At 42.6% G+C, this 17,211-nt stretch overlaps 1 protein-coding gene across 1 annotated transcript in view; it reads right to left on the bottom strand.

Annotated features, from left to right (window-relative positions):
* Positions 1-17,211, bottom strand: part of LOC124788608 — a 111,473-nt gene that overhangs the window by 29,418 nt on the left and 64,844 nt on the right. The window contains exon 5 of the mRNA XM_047255877.1: positions 9,836-9,986. Coding sequence (XP_047111833.1) covers positions 9,918-9,986 — 69 coding nt within the window. The 3' untranslated portion in view covers positions 9,836-9,917. The remainder of the gene's footprint in view (positions 1-9,835; positions 9,987-17,211) is intronic.

Below are 17,211 nucleotides of genomic sequence, written 5' to 3'. Positions count from 1 at the left end.
TAATTAAAATTCTTGGAACCTGTGTAACCGAATTTTGTAATAATTTGAAGTTTCACAAACTACCTCACCCCCATTAATCTATTTTGAAAAATGAAAGTTTTTGTTACAACCCAAATTAAATAAGCTTTCAAGCTACATACATTCAGGTGTAATAAACTTGGTTTCTGAAATACCAATTTTGGAAAATAAACTGTACACAATTTGCTGTCAGAGTATTTTGATCATACAGGGTGACGCACGAAATGCGTTACCAATTGTTTCTTTCACAATTTACGACGCACATTAGATATCCCGCTGGGATCTCTACAGCAGTACCAGCAGAGCTTGGAAAGACAAATGAGTTACGAAATGACGTGTAATTCACGATACTGCCGCTAGGAGATTAGTAAGCAGCAATGGCTGACAATGTAAGACTGACGACACAGCATCGATCGGCAATTGTGTTACTTTTTCATGAAACAAAAAGCCTTGTTGTGATTCAGAGGCGTTTTCGACAACAGTTTAACACACGATGGGTCCCTTGCAAGAAGACCATCCACAGGTTGTACGATAAATTTGTATAGGAAGGAACAGCATTGGAAGCGAATAGACCTCGGCTTGTTCGTCGGAGAATGTTTAAGCGGTACGATTTGCTGTACAGAGAAGTCCCAGGAAACTGTGTAGAAAGGCAGCAGAGCAACTGAGAATACCCAGACGCTCCGTTCAACGCATTCTTAAAAGTGTCCTCCATATGTACCCATACAAGATGACCTGTGCACAAAAGCTCACTGAAGAACAGAAGCAGCAGAGACTACTGTTTGCTCAGTGGGCGGAGGATAGGGAAGATACTCTCAACAACGTTTGGTTTTCAGACGAGGCGCATTTTCATTTAGACGGTGTGGTTAACAAACAAAATGTACGCTTTTGGGCCACTGAAAACCCACAAGTGCTTCATGAACGACAACATTATGCTCCGAGGATCACAGCGGGGGCAGCAATTTCCAGTCACGGACTTATTGGACCCCTTTTCTTTGAAGAAACTGTGAACAGCGAGCGTTATTTGAGCATGTCTTGCAATAGCTTCATTCCACAGCTTCTTGCTACTGCCTTGCCCTTCAACACGCTGTGGTTCATGCACAATAGATCAAGGCCACATACTGCAAACACTGTGTTGGAGTTTTTACACGAGCATTTCAACATATGGATCATTTCACTCAGATTTCCAGGTCGCTGCAATGACGGACAAAATTGGGCCCCCAACAGTCCAGACCTCAATCCATGTGACTTTTTTCTTTGGGGGTACCTAAAAAAAAAATTTTTTCCGAAACGTTCACGTGATTTAATGGAGCTCAGAAGACTTATTCTTAAAGCTTGCAGTGAAATTGCGGAAGACATGTGCCGTAGGGTAAACACTAACTTCAGTGTTCCTTTGAAGGAAGTTAGGAAACGAAATGGTGGACATACTGAGCATGTGCCGATTTAGAACAAATCTCCATGGACGGCTCTTCATTGTAGTATATGTTCCTTTCAGATTGTATTGACAATGAAGTTTATATTCAAAATCAAAAGGGTAACGTATTTCGTGCACCAGCCTGTAGCTAATTAAATTATCTAAAAATTCATTATTAGTCTAGTTATTTATTTTACTTACGTTCTTGTTTTTAATTGTTATTTACGTTTTACATTCTTTTTTCTTGTTTTCCAGTTTTTTAGTTTACCATTTCACATACATGTATTTTGTTAATGAAACACAAATATTCATTAGTATGTAGGAAACCTGCAAATAAATACTTAAAACATAACGCTTTAGCACACCACACACATAAAATGAACAAAATTTGTTCACATAATATACACGCCAAAGAACACAATATAAAAAAATTCAACAAGATTTCAAATTGTCACAGATGACCTTCTAAACATCTTGATTTGTATGAAGCATATTTCAGTACATTGGTAAGCCTTTGTGAAGATAATTGATCATTTACTAGTACCTGCAGCTTGATTATATTGTTACTCAAGTGGAGATTGACATCATAATCATTCAACACAACGACATACGAAAATTTTGCACAAAAGTGTTCACTTTTCAAAATAAATTAAAGGTGGTGGGGTGTTTCGCAAATTTCAAATTGTAACAAAAGTAGATTATGCAATGTGTATTGCGTTATTTTGCCCCCTCTACACACCTTCCAAGTTTCATCAAGATCGTTTATTGACACTTGGAAATATTGCCTTGTGAGAGGCAGAGGGACTGCAACCAGACTGAGTCCAGTTTATACGAGCATATCTCGGACGCCCTCTAGTGACAACTGCGTTCACCTTGTATAATTTATTTACAAATTTTAACAAGAAGTCTCATGTATTAATGTCAAATGCTTTAGATGTTTCGCTTATTGCCGGCCGGTTCTAGGCGCCGAGCGGTTCTAGGCGCTACAGTCTGGAACCGCGCAACCACTACGGTCGCAGGTTCGAATCCTGACTCGGGCATGGATGTGGGTAATGTCCTTATATTAGTTAGGTTTAAGTAGTTCTAAGGTCTGGGGGACTGATGACCTCAGAAGTTAAGTCCCATAATGCTCAGAGCCATTTGTTTCGCTTATTAATGACAAATTAATTATGTTATGCCTTTTACACAGTTCTTGGTTATTTTTAATAATGCACAATATCAGTATTTTCTCTCTCCCGTCCCTCCTTTCTCCATCCTCTGCGTATCATTTATGATGCAGGGCCCTACATTTTGCGCAGTGGGTTCGGCAGAATGCTGGACGCCATAGAATGTCCTCAAAAGCGTACTTTTCTGCTACTACCTTTGTTATGCAAATCTGACTATGTTCTTCTGTTTGAAGAATCATTATTTTTTATTACTCGTGGTTAACCAGGTACTATTACGTTTGAACTAATGGCAACCTATACTATCAGAAAAAATGCAGCACCCTCAGGGACAAGGTCATCTTATTGGCAAGTGAAGTGACACGTAGGTCATCACTGTAGGAGTACATGATAACAAATTAAGACCACATGTCACAGTAAATGGCATCCGAACAGCTGCAGCATTATACTGTATACTCTCCTCCCTCTCATGTATTCACACATACAAACAATCATAGAGGTGCCAAATGACATCTTGCACTAAATTGTTCTAAGTATCTTGCACTTTTCCTTCAAGTTTGTTAACAGCTCTGGCTAGCCACGGAGAACGAGCAAGCTCCCTCCTCATCAGGTCACATACATGTTCAAATGACGAGAGATCTGGTGATCTCGCTGGCCAGATCAGTGGCTGTACGCCACAAAGCGCACGTTAGTGGCAGCAGCCATATGTGGACATGTATTGTCCTGCTGAAAGGTCACGTTGCCTACTGCCTTAGCGCATTGGTAACACCGGTTCCCGACAGGTCACCGAAGTTAATTGCTGTCGGGCTTGACTAGAACTAGGTTGGGTCACCGTCCAGTCTAATGAGCGCTGTTGGCAAGTGGGGTATACACAGCTCTTGTGAGGGCAATTGAGGAGCTACTTGAGTCAGAAGCAGTGCCACTGGTCACGAAAACTGACAACGGCCGGGAGAGTGGTGTGGTGACCATATGCTCCGCCACATCCGCATCCGTTGACGCCTAAAGGACTTGGCTGACACGGCGGCTGGACCGACTAGTACCGTTTGGCCTTTTTTTTTTATGGAAATGGCAGTATCGTGGGGTAACAGCCTGTGCAATGTAGGGGACACTGGTTGCTTTACATACAGGAACACCTAGTATGACAGCGAGTTGTAACAGGCGCCCCCACCCCACCACCCCTCACGCCCCTCCCCATCATGAACCCTGAGATGGGACCCATTGCCGTGGGCGAATCCACACTGGAATAGGCAGCTCACGAGATCTCTGTCACAGCGGTGCAAATCTATCGCTTGCATGTAGACAAAACAAATTCGCATCAGTAAAGACAATAGAGTGCCATTACACTCTCCGGTCGACACTTTCACGGCACCAGAGTAGCTGTGCTTGGCGGTGTCGTTGTGCCTGTGGTTGCCTGGCCATTTTCACATGTGCTCTTAATACTGCTGCTAGCGGACCGTTGCCAGTGGTCCCTCACCACACCTCCGGTACAACATGTGCTCATATTTCGTCCCTGGATGATCTTCAGTCAGCCCTGCTGTTTGCACAACGGCCCGATCTTGATTGCATCTGCACTACGCGGATGTCCAGAACTCGATCTACAGATGTAGGAATGCTCCATAGAACTCTGCTGGAAGCAGTGACACACCACCAATGCACTGTATCACCATGGGCAGCAATCAATCGGTACATCCATCTGGTTTTCCGTTGAGCAACAATGTGTCTCCGAAAATATCTCTGAACCTGTTTAGTGGTAGTATGTACTCATTGGAGGAGCATGGTTGCGCCCTAGAATGAATGACGCAAACACTGTTTACTTCTGAACTCAGCACTGTAACTGCCTGCATAGTCAAAACATAGATCCCACAGACAGGCCTCCTCAGAACCACGTCATCACTGATGCCTGTCACAGATGAATTAATAACACTACAACTGCTCAACATGCACATATTATATTCTGGTGCCAATGAATACAGTCCTAGTCGATCAGCAAAATTAGCCCCAAAAAGAAGGTTGCCTTCAAACAATTAGTGGAATTCTGGAAACAGTTTTAATCACTCAAGTAGCCCTCTGATACGATTAACTGAATTTGTGACGATTTCAAGTGGAACTTCAGCCTTAATGGAAAGAAAACCACAAAAATTTCAGACTTTTTCTGTTTCTTTTTTTCAAATTCGTTTAATCGAAAAAGCCAATGTTGCCAAAATGAAGAGAATTAAATTTTGCTTCGCTAGAGTACCAAAACTTGGCTATTTGATTATTTTTCGATAGAGAAGCTACGTTAGAAAACGGCAATTTTTCACACATTTCGGATTACATTCATGGCTATAAAACGAGCAACCAATTTTATACATAATTTTATAGCGGAGAAGTTGTACAACTCAGAACTGTGTTTTCAAAAAGTGAAATAAAGGAAGAATAAAACAAGCTGGTATGTAAATTTCGTCCTTATTCAATTATAAGCAAATCATGTGATTAACGACCAACGTCAGTTGAATGGTTTCTTCCAGTGTTCACTCTTGTTAATTTACTTTTCAGTACACTCAAACTGTACCTACGTAAGTATGCGGGAGACACAAAAAGCTGTGTCTTACAAGATGTTTGATGTCTTTAAAGAGTTGATTTGGAGAAGCCATAGTTTGATGTAGATGGAGGATTTCTGTTGCATAGAATGGCATTAGCTCAAAAACAACTATTATCTTCCTTAATTACAAAGTTAGTCAGCTGAGCGACTCTGCAGTCACCGAAAAAACTGCACCGACTTTCATGTTTATGGAACAACGTCAGTAACCATGGCAAAAGGTTCGTTTCTGCCGAGCGAACAAAATAAACAACGCTTCATTTAATTACAGATTGTACAACTTCAGGGTGAGCGCTTCAGTATTAAGGGAGCTGTAAAGGACGCCTATATTGTAGTTGTAGTCGCTGCTGCTGACGTTGCTCAGTCGTTTGAGAGGACACCGCCCTTCTGACTGCTCCAGTCCCATTGTCCTCCAACATGTTTCTACTTCACCCTGGTAGATGCAGACGAGGCGACGTAGTCTACAGCCTCCCAAATTTCAAATTGTCTCAAGTATCTAGAGAAAATATTCTACTCCTACATGCCATCAGTGTGTGAGAAATGAGTTCGTCGTTTTTCGACGGAGGTAAACTGAAACTCCTCGAGGTATTGGAGACGAAAAGCCATCTGCAGAAAACAACAGACATATTCCGAAGTTCCACTACTACTGCTTCTGACAATGACCAGACTGGACAGAAATTCATGGCAATCGTGCACTGCGAAGATTACAACATTATTAAAGGCGTTTCTTTGAAAAATGTGTGTCAAGAACATCATTCAGTCTCACTTTATTGCCTCCTAAACAAGCAACAGCTCGACGGTATTCCCTGAGAATGTATTTGAGCCCGCAAGATAGGAAAAAAAGGACCCACCAAGTCCTATGCAATGGGTGGAGGGCTTCAAAATTCGGCCTCTTGCCAGTTCCCACTGCTAGGGAAGCAGCACGTGCGGAACTGTCGAGTTCATTTCCTGGGCTTGGAATGGTGTGCCATGGAGGTTGTTCTTGCAGGAAAAACATCATTAAGTGTGCCACCGCTTGCAAAGTCCAACACTCCACGCATCTTCCAACTGACATCCCTATTACTGACAATGATGTCTGTGCTACAAATAATGAGATTTTGGAAAAAGGAAGAAGAGAGCCGACCAAGGATATGAATATAAAAGAAATGATGATGATGTTTGGTTTGCGCTCGGCTCAAGTGCACGGTCATCAGCGCCCGTACAAAGTCACAATTCTTACACAGTCCAATCTAGCCACTGACACGAATGATGATGATGAAATGATGAGGGCAACACAATCACCCTGTCCCCGGGCAGAGAAAAATACCAACCCGGTCGGGAATCGAACCCGGGACCCCGTGATCCAGAGGCAGTAACGCTAGCCACTAGACCACGAGCTATGGATGATATGGAAGAAAGGGAAGAATAAGAGTTAGTATTATTTGGACACTCATTCACCAAACAAGTGAAGGAGTAACGCTGTAAAATTAAGAAAAATGAAAAAAAAAACTGAAGATGTGAATTAAAATTTGTGCTATGGCCAGGACTTGAATCCAGGTCTCCTAGCCTCAATGCAGATGTTCTAACATTACACCACCGCAGCATGATGACTAACAGACCTGTACGGACTACCCTAGTCCAGCACTCTCCCTAACATTAACTTCAGTTCACGCCTTCACCCCATTTTTCCCTTTCCTCAATCGTCAGTATTGCCGAGGCTCTCCGTTATTGGCGTAGCATCCCAAATTTGTACGTAATGGGAAAATTCCGCCTGTACCTTAAGCATAGGTGATCTATTGATCTGTTGGGATTACATTTTACTTGTGATACTGCTATTGTGATGTAATGGTTAGCACGTCGGTCTAGTGAGCAGGAATCCTGGGTTTAAATCATGGTTGTGGCACAAATCTTAATTCATTTCTTCTGCTTCTGCACTATATGGTAACGTTGAGTCTTATGTGTCTCAAGGAAAATGTAATTACATCAGACTGTACTTAGCTACACAATAATCTTTTACTCTAAGATGGTTTGATTCACTGTATTACTTAAACATAATAATGTTTTTACTTTAACATAATCATATGTAACCCAAATTATTGTCAACTGACTTAACTTTCTCCATTCCCAATAAAACAATAACAACTAACGTATTTCTTTTCAATAATACCTCTGTAAACAAATCTTTTGCCCTATCTGTAATGTTAATATATTATATTATGGGCTAATTTTACAGTATTCAGAACTAGTAACTCGATAACTGTATGTTAAGAACTATTTACCAGAGACAAAAATAAAAAAAATAAATAATGGAAAATTCATTGAACAGAAATAGTACAACGAAAAAAACCAGTGCAAAGTTGCAAATTTAATTTTTTTTAAGTACTCGATGATTAGTTTCCGTCCGGGACCCATTTTCAGATCATCGTAACATCGTCACAAATAGTATTTTCGAAAACGCAAAAAACATTTAAAAATGTGCAATCCATGTAAACAGCGCGCACAGAATTTTTTCAGTCGTGTTTGCTAAGTTGCTTGGTTTTGTACCGTAGTATTGTGGTAAAACGTGCCCAGGTTTAGTGTCAGGTCCACATTTTTTCCTAAGTTATCAGTGTTACCATAAATTGAAAAATCTTATGTAGTAGCTGGCGGCAACTGTGTTTTCTGTAGTCGAAGTAGTATCACCGTTCATTGTTAGGTTTGCTTTGCTCATCTGCTGCGCAATATGTGACGTATTGTAAGACAAAGAGCCAACCGAAGAAGTGAAGAGTACACTACGAGATCAAAAGTATCCGGACACCCCCAGAAACATACGTTTTTCATAAGAGGTGCATTGTGCTGCAATTACTGCCAGGTACTCCATATCAGCGACCTCAGTAGGCATTAGACATCTTGAGAGAGCAGAATGGGGCGCTCCGCGGAACTCACGGACTTCGAACGTGGTCAGGTGATTGGGTGTCACTTGTGTCATACGTCTGTACGCGAGATTTCCACACTCCCAGATATCACAAGGTCCACTGTTTCCGATGTGATAGTGAAGTGGAAACGTGGAGGGACACGTACAGCACAAAAGCTTACAGGCCGACCTCGTCTGATGACTGACAGAGACCGCCGACAGTTGAAGAGGGGCGTAATGTGTAATAGGCAGACATACATCCAGACCATCACACAGGAATTCCAAACTGCATCAGGATCCACTGCAACTACTATGACAGTTAGGCGGGAGGTGAAAAAACATGGAATTCATCGCCGAGCGGCTGCTCATAAGACACACATCACGTAAATGCAAAACGACGCCTCGCTTGGTGTAAGGAGCGTAAACATTGGCGATTGAGCAGTGGAAAAGCGTTGTGTGGAGTGACGAATCACGGTACACAATGTGGCAATACGATGGCAGGGTGTGGGTGTGGCGAATTCCTGGTGAACCTCGTCTGCCGGCGTGTGTAGTGCCAACAGTAAAATTCGGAGGCGGTGGTGTTATGGTGTGGTCGTGTTTCTCATGGAGGGAGCTTGCACCCATTGTTGTTTTGCGTGGCACTATCAAATGGTTCAAATGGCTCTGAGCACTATGGGACTTAACTTGTGAGGTCATCAGTACCTCTAGAACTTTTGTATTACAAAAATGGCTCTAAGCACTATGGGACTTAACATCTGAGGTCATCAGTCCCCTAGACTTAGAACTACTTAAACCTAACTAACCTAAGGACATCACACACATCCATGTCCGAGGCAGGATTCGAACCTGCGACCGTAGCGGTCTCGCGGTTCCAGACTGTAGCGCCTAGAACCGCTCGGCCATCACGGCCAGCTGTGGCACTATCACGGCGCAGCCGTATATTGATGTTTTAAGCACATTCTTGCTTCCCATTGTTCAAGAGCAATTCGGGGCGGCGATTGCATCTTCTAGCTCGATCAAGCACCTGTTCATAATGCACGGCGTGTGGCGGAGTGGTTACACGATAATAACATCCCTGTAATGGACTGGCTTGCACAGAGTCCTGACCTGAATCCGTCAGAACACCTTTGGGATGCTTTGGAACGACGAATTCGTGTCAGTCCTAACCTACCGACGTCGATACCTTTCCTCAGTTCAGCATTGCGTGAAGAAAGGGGCTGGTGTGCCCCAAGAAACCTTCCAGCACCTGATTGAACATATGCCTGCGAGAGTGGAAGCTGTCATGGAAGCTAAGGGTGGGCTAACACCGTACTGAATTCCACCGTTACCGATGGAGGGCGCCACGAACTTGTAAGTCATTTTCAGCCAGGTGTCCGGATACTTTTGATCACATAGTGTGTTGGAATCCCAACACTTCGTAAATGAGCAGTTGTAATATCTCCTTCACTGTGGCCTATAAGTCACATTTTTCTGCTCCAGCCCGAATTAAGCGATCTAAGTAGCTTGTGTAACAGTAAAGAAAGCAGCGAGAAAAGTGAAACAATGAGTTCGGAAAAAAAGATTCAAATGGCTCTAAACACTATGGGATTTAACATCTGAGGTCATCAGCCCCTTAGACTTAGAACTACTTAAACTTAACTAACCTAAGGATATCACACACATCCATGCCCGAGGCAGGATTCGAACCTGCGGCTGTAGCAGCTACGTGGTTCCGGACTGAAGCGCCTAGAACAGCTCTACCACGGCGGCCAGCGATGAGTTCGACAAATATTTGAATTCACACGGGCTTATACCTAAGTATGTACTTCCCAGGCTTCTTCTTGTCCTCTTCCACCCTGTAGTACGGTATCTGCTCGCTGAGTGTCCTCACATCGCTCACCCAACTCTCACGCGTTCCATGTCCTTAATCCATACATGGAGCCGCTCTTCATTCGTGTGATTTCCCTGAAACACACAGAAAATAATTCAGATTATTTGCATGATATTCACAAACAGCAGGTATTCTCAACTTACACTTATAGGTACCGCCATCACGCTGTTACATAACTTTAAAGTTATTGTCGATACATGATTACGCTTTAAATAATGTACAGTAATTACAACACTCACGCAAAGAAAGTGTCTAGCGATGTCTTATCGAACATAAACAATTCTCGGCCTATAACAGCACATAAGAGAGGTGCAGTTTTTTCTCCGAAGTTACAGTACATTCTTTCGGGACGTAATAATGCACGCTGTAGCCGTAATATGTCTGGATTAAATGTTCTAAGGATGCCAGACAAGTCAAGCACCCAAATGCGTAGCCACCTCACGTGGCTGGGACCCCAAGATGATTTTATTCAATTTTTTATCAATTTTCGAGAAGACAAACGTGAGTTCGTTGGCTATCGCGCCAAAATCTTACTCCTTGCCAATGCTGTGAGAAACATGGAAACATGTTGTCACCGTTTACATACGTAATGATGTGCAACAACAGCTTTGTATCAGAAAAATTATCTGTGTTAGTTGTGCACATATTAATTGCTCAAAATGCTTCAAATGGTTCTGAGCGCTATGTGACTTAACATCTGAGGTAATCAGTCCCCTAGACTTAAACCTAACTAACCTACGGACATCACATACACCAATGCCCGAGGCAGGATTCGAACCTACGACCGTAGCACCAGCGCGGTTCCGGACTGAGGGGCCTAGAACCGCTCGGTCACAGCGGCCGGCTATTAATTGTCAGTTTGACACTTTTGTATGATTTCGTTGCTCGCTTTTACTAAAAATTTTTGTTTTTTGGTCGTCACTTGATATGTTATCTATTTCTGAAGGCCACCCCATGAACCATGGACCTTGCCGTTGGTGGGGAAGCTTGCGTGCCTCTACGATACAGATAGCCGTATCGTAGGTGCAACCACAACGGAGGGGCATCTGTTGAGAGGCCAGACAAACGTATGGTTCCTGAAGAGGGGCAGCAGCCTTTTCAGTAGTTGCAGGGGCAACAGTCTGGATGATTGACTGATCTGGCCTTTTAACACTAACCAAAACGGCCTTGCTGTTGTGGTGCTGCGAACGGCTGAAAGCAAGGGAAAACTACAGCCGTAATTTTTCCCGAGGGCATGCAGCTTTACTGTATGGTTAAATGATGATGGCGTCCTCTTGGGTAAAATATTCCGGAGGTAAAATAGTCCCCCATTCGGATCTCCGGGCGGGGACTACTCAGGAGGACGTCGTTACCAGGAGAAAGAAAACTGGCATTCTACAGAACGGAGCTTGGAATGTCAGATCCCTTAATCGGGCAGGTAGGTTAGAAAATTTAAAAAGGGAAATGGATCGGTTAAAGTTAGATATAGTGGGAATTAGTGAAGTTCGGTGGCAGGAGAAACAAGACTTCTGGTTAGGTGAATACGGGGTTATAAGTACCAAATCAAATAGGGGTAATGCAGGAGTAGGTTTAATAATTGATAAAAAAATAGGAGTGCGGGTAAGCTACTACAAACAGCATAGTGAACGTATTATAGCGGCCAAGATAGACACAAAGCCCATGCCTACTACAGTAGTACAAGTTTATATGCCAACGAGCTCTGCAGATGACGAAGAAATTGAAGAAATGTATAATGAGATAAAAGAAATTATTCAGATAGTGAAGGGCGACGAAAATTTAATAGTCATGGGTGTCTGGAATTCGGTAGTAGGAGAAGGGAGAGAAGGAAACGTATCAGGTGAATAAGGATTGCGGCTAAGAAATGAAAGAGGAAGCCGCCTGGTAGAATTTTGCACACAGCACAACTTAATCATAGCTAACACTTGGTTCAAGAATCAAAAAAGAGGGTTGTATACATGGAAGAAGCCTGGAGATACTAACAGATTGCAGATAGATTATATAATGGTAAGACAGATTTAGGAACCAGGTTTTAAATTGCAAGACATTTCCAGGGGCATATGTCGACTCTGACCACAATCTATTGGTTATGAACTGTAGATTAAAACTGAAGAAATTGTAAAAAGGTGGACCTGGATAAACTGACTAAACCAGAGGTTGTACAGAGTTTCAGGGAGAGCATAAGGGAACAATTTACAGGAATAGGGGAAAGAAATACAGTAGAAGACGAATGGGTAGCTCTGAGGGATGAAGTAGTGAAGGCAGCAGAGGATCAAGTAGGTAAAAAGACGAAGGCTAGTATAAATCCTTGGGTAACAGAAGAAATATTGAATTTAATTGATGAAAGGAGAAAATATAAAAATTCAGTAAATGAAGCAGGCAAAAAGGAATACGAACGTCTCAAAAATGAGATCGACAGGAAGTGCAAAATGGCTAAGCAGGCATGGCTGGAGGACAAATGTAATGATGTAGAGGCTTATCTCACTAGGGGTAAGATAGATACAGCCTACAGGAAAATTAAAGAGACCTTTGGAGAAAAGAGAGCCACTCGTATGAATATCAAGAGCTCAGATGGAAACCCAGTTCTAAGCAAAGAGGGGAAAGCAGAAAGGTGGAAGGAGTATATAGAGGGTCTATACAAGGGCGATATACTTCAGGACAATATTATGGAAATGGAAGAGGATGTAGATGAAGATGAAATGTGAGATACGATACTGCATGAAGAGTTTGACAGAGCACTGAAAGACCTGAGTCGAAACAGGGCCCCGGGAGTAGACAACATTCCATTAGAACTACTGATGGCCTTGGGAGAGCCAGTCCTGACAAACCTCTATCATCTGATGAGCAAGATGAACGAGACAGGCGAAATACCCTCAGACTTCATCAGTTTAATAAGTCACAGCTGCAAAATACTAACGCGAATTATTTACAGACGAATGGAAAAACTGGTAGAAGCCGACCTCGGGGAAGATCAGTTTGGATTCCGTAGAAATGTTGGAACACGTGAGGCAATACTGACCTTACGACTTATCTTAGAAGGAAGATTAAGGAAAGGCAAACCTACGTTTCTAGCATTTGTTGACTTAGAGAAAGCTTTAGACAAAGTTGACTGGAATACTCTCTAAAGGTGGCAGGGGAAAAATACAGGGAGCGAAAGGCTATTTACAATTTGTACAGAAACCAGATGGCAGTTATAAGAGTCGATGGACATGAAAGGGAAGCAGTGGTTGGGAAGGGAGTGAGACAGTGTTGTAGCCTCTCCGCGATGTTATTCAGTCTGTATATTGAGCAATCAGTAAAGGAAACAAAAGAAAAATTTGGAGTAGGTATTAAAATCCAGGGAGAAGAAATAAAAAACTTTGAGGTTCGCCGATGACATTGTAATTCTGTCAGAGACAGCAAAGGACTTGGAAGAGCAGCTGAACGGAATGGACAGTATCTTGAAAGGAGGATATAAGATGAACATCAACAAAAGCAAAACGAGGATAATGGAATGTAGTCGAATTAAGTCGGATGATGCTGAGGGAATTAGATTAGGAAATGAGACACTTAAAGTAGTAAAGGAGTTTTGCTATTTGGGGAGCAAAATAACTGATGATGGTCGAAGTAGAGAGGATATAAAATGTAAACTGGCAATGGCAAGGAAAGCGTTTCTGAAGAAGAGAAATTTGTTAACATCGAGTGTAGATTTTAGTGTCAGGAAGTCGTTTCTGAAAGTATTTGTATGGAGTGTAGCCACGTATGGAAGTGAGACATGGACAATAAACAGTTTGGACAAGAAGAGAATAGAAGCTTTTGAAATGTGGTGCTACAGAAGAATGTTGAAGATTAGGTGGGTAGATCACGTAACTAATGAGGAGGTATTGAATAGGATTGGGGAGAAGAGAAGTTTGTGGCACAACTTGACTAGAAGAAGGGATCGGTTGGTAGGACTTATCCTGAGGCATCAAGGGATCACAAATTTAGCATTGGAGGGCAGTGTGGAGGGTAAAAGTCGTAGAGGGAGACCAAGAGATGAATACACTAAGCAGATTCAGAAGGATGTAGGTTGCAGAAGGTACTGGGAGATGAAGGAGCTTGCACAGGATAGATTAGCATAGAGAGCTGCAGCAAACCAGTCTCAGGACTGAAGACCACAACAATAACAACAACAATTTCTGAAGGTGTCTCGAATGGTGTCGATTAGAAGGTATGTACTTTACTGTGTCTCGAGCGCTACGGTGAGGGCTGTATGCGTCGCAAGACGCTAAAACGTTGTAACTATATTCATTAATCGTGGAGTATGCTGAAAAAAATAATAGTTCCACTTTTTGTCATCAGGTGAAAATATTACGCTGTAAGCAATCAGAATATGATATGGTGCAGAAAATTGTAAGGAACGATCGAACAGATTATTACTGTGGTTCTGGCCATGTTTAGCAGGATATGGCCATAAATTACAGCATGCGTTCAGCATGGTCACCAAACTCAGGAACATGCTATATCCGTAACACGGCATGGTTGACAACTGCCCGCAGCATATTCGCTCTAATCAGAACGATATGTCGTCGTGTGATGCCTTTCAGCTCGGGAGGCATCCGGATAGATCGCTGATAAACACGATCTTTCAGAAATCCCCACAACCAGAAGTGACATGGACCTAGGTCGGGAGATTTGGAAGGCCACATATCTTGAAACTACCTAGAGATAGTGAGGTCGTTACCGAAGACATCTCGAAGCAAATCTTTCACCTGACGAACTACATGTGGTGTCGCCCTATCTTACATGAAAATATTGAAGCAGACACAGTCGTGTTCTCGCAAAGCTGGAATCACGTGATCTACAAGGAGATTCTTATAACTTGCAGATGTCACTGTTCTCCTAACAGGCCCACGAGTTGTCACAACCTCTAAAAAAAAAAAAAAAAGCCGGACCGAATGTAGGAGCTTGTTAAACCACACCACATAGTTACATTACTCGAGTTCCTGGACAGCATTTCGAGGAGTAGAAACTCATGTGGGACAGTTCTGCGAATTTACGGCAGCATGCAGAGTAGAATGTGCCTCCGTCGAAAGAATATTCTCCGGCCATCTGTCATCCATTTCTATGTGCGCCAAAAAACGAGGGGCACAGTCACGACGTTATAACCTATCGGGAATCCGATATATCATTATTTAAAAAACACCATCGCCGTTTCTCGATGCACAGAAAAGAAGTATCGATACATCGTTATATCAACGGACAAAATATCGAGGTATCGGCCTATAAAAATATCGGCTGCACATCGAAAATATACTGCTGGTTTTGGAGGTGTATATTTAAGTACTGATTTATTATTAGATATTGTGTACATCAAAAAGCTATCAGCCTGCTTATCACCTTTAGAGCAAGAATTGAAAGAAAAACGATGCACGTTTAGGCTTGGCGATAACCACTTTGCTAAGAACGTTACCTGCATATGAGTGACATAATAAAAGGTGTCCGATGGGACTATCGTTCGGTTTCGTCCCATATCGGATTTGTCCGGTACACTTCATGTGAACTTCCCTGTTTTTTCATTTCTGCAAATACCAGCGACCTAGCGCCGAGTGCCGATTACGTCATTATTTCCCCTCACTACTCTCCGCCTGCCGCAAAGACCAGTCTCGTCGTTTAGATTTTTGTTCATAAATTTTAGCAACTGTTTTTGAAGAATGTTGATGTGAAGAAGTAGCACATTACTTGCGTTAAAGTTGTTCTATTTTTTAATGCAAGTGGTATACTACTTCTTCACATCGGAAATCTTGTTATCCCATTGACACCCCTGGCTGTCCAGCCATTTCTGCCTCATGTGTATAATTTAAGCAGCCTGTAATCTGCAACAGAGGTAAAATCTGTACCGGAAATTTTAGATCTAGATTACAACATAAAAAAAATCAAGTGAGCATGTGAGAAAGGTTTGGTATGTCAGTTTTGATGCTTAATGTTGCTGTAGTGTATCGTTTTTGGGTTGTAGTAGGTGCAAAAGAGCCGTCTATGAATAACAATTACCACTTGCTGGCGTTCTTATACTAGTGAGATGGTGTTTCTGATGTGTGATGCGCTTTGCACATGTGTTGTATGTGTTTCCCCGCGTGTGTATGTGCTTTCGGTGTTCAAAGCATCTCATTCTAAAATTTATGTTTGCCTTTCACATTTATGCTGAATAACCGCCATTTCACGTTAACTGACATTATGTTTCTACTGCTGAATTTGTTTGAAGTTTTGCCGAGTGTCTGTAAATTTGCTTTTCACTGTCACCACGAATCATCTCAGGTATGTGATAGAAAGTTTCTCTCTTCATCTCATATTTTTCTAAATCTTGTCTAGTTCCTCCGATAACCGAGGACACGGTGAACGGTTATTTTCCAAGCTCTTCTCGAGAGAGATATAGGTTAGAATGGAGTCCAGCCTCCTGGGCACCGCCATAAACTGACGAAGGAGGTCGGACGCACTGTGTCCAAGCTGTCGTACGATGTTATCGGGCGAACTCTGCTGGCGACGCCCGGCCATCGTTGTCGACGCCGATGAACGAGAAGCGCAGTCACATGGAAGCGGTAGAGGGTCACACGGCCACTTCGTGCCAGATCTGCGCCATATGTAGCACTCCCAAGCGTCCATTGTGCTCTACTGCGCCCGGTGATCTTTGAACTGAATATACGAATTAATAATGGTTCAGATGGCTCTAAGCACTATGGAACATAGCATCTGAGGTCATCAGTCCCCTAGATTTAGAACTACTTACACCTAACTAACCTAACGACATCACACAGTTCCATGCCCGAGGCAGGATTCGAACCTGAGACCGTAGCAGCAGTGCGGTTCCGGACTGCAGCGCCTAGAACCGCTCGGCCACAGCGGCCGGCCGTGTTAATAAAATACTCTGAAGTGTCTAGTGATGTAAATTGGATTCAGATAATCTTTCAGTAGATATTCATCAATGGACGTCATAATAAACTAATCGATATTTCTGTCGTATTCGCACCCTTTGTGTCAAATGAGCGGAAGTCTTCAAAGAACAATTGGAAATTATAACTCTCAAATTCTTCTATCGTGTTACACTGACAGAAGCTAACCTGGCACCTATAGGATGGGAGATTTGCGGGTTTAAATCGGTAGGTGTGAACAAAGAATCTTGAATCACTGTACTGAGGGTACTTTCCGAGTACAGCTCGTGAGACGGCCTCGACGACAACGTTTTGCTTCTAATGCTTACAAATAGCCGATTCAGTGCATACACAGGTAGGAGTGAGCAGCTACACGGCTGTTATAACTTACTGATCACCCGTGTTGAAAGAACGGAAA

Source organism: Schistocerca piceifrons, chromosome 3, assembly GCF_021461385.2.
Source record: "Schistocerca piceifrons isolate TAMUIC-IGC-003096 chromosome 3, iqSchPice1.1, whole genome shotgun sequence".
Classification (NCBI taxonomy): domain Eukaryota; kingdom Metazoa; phylum Arthropoda; class Insecta; order Orthoptera; family Acrididae; genus Schistocerca; species Schistocerca piceifrons.
Note: the sequence above shows the minus strand (reverse complement) of the source record. Positions and strands in the feature narration are given on the sequence as shown.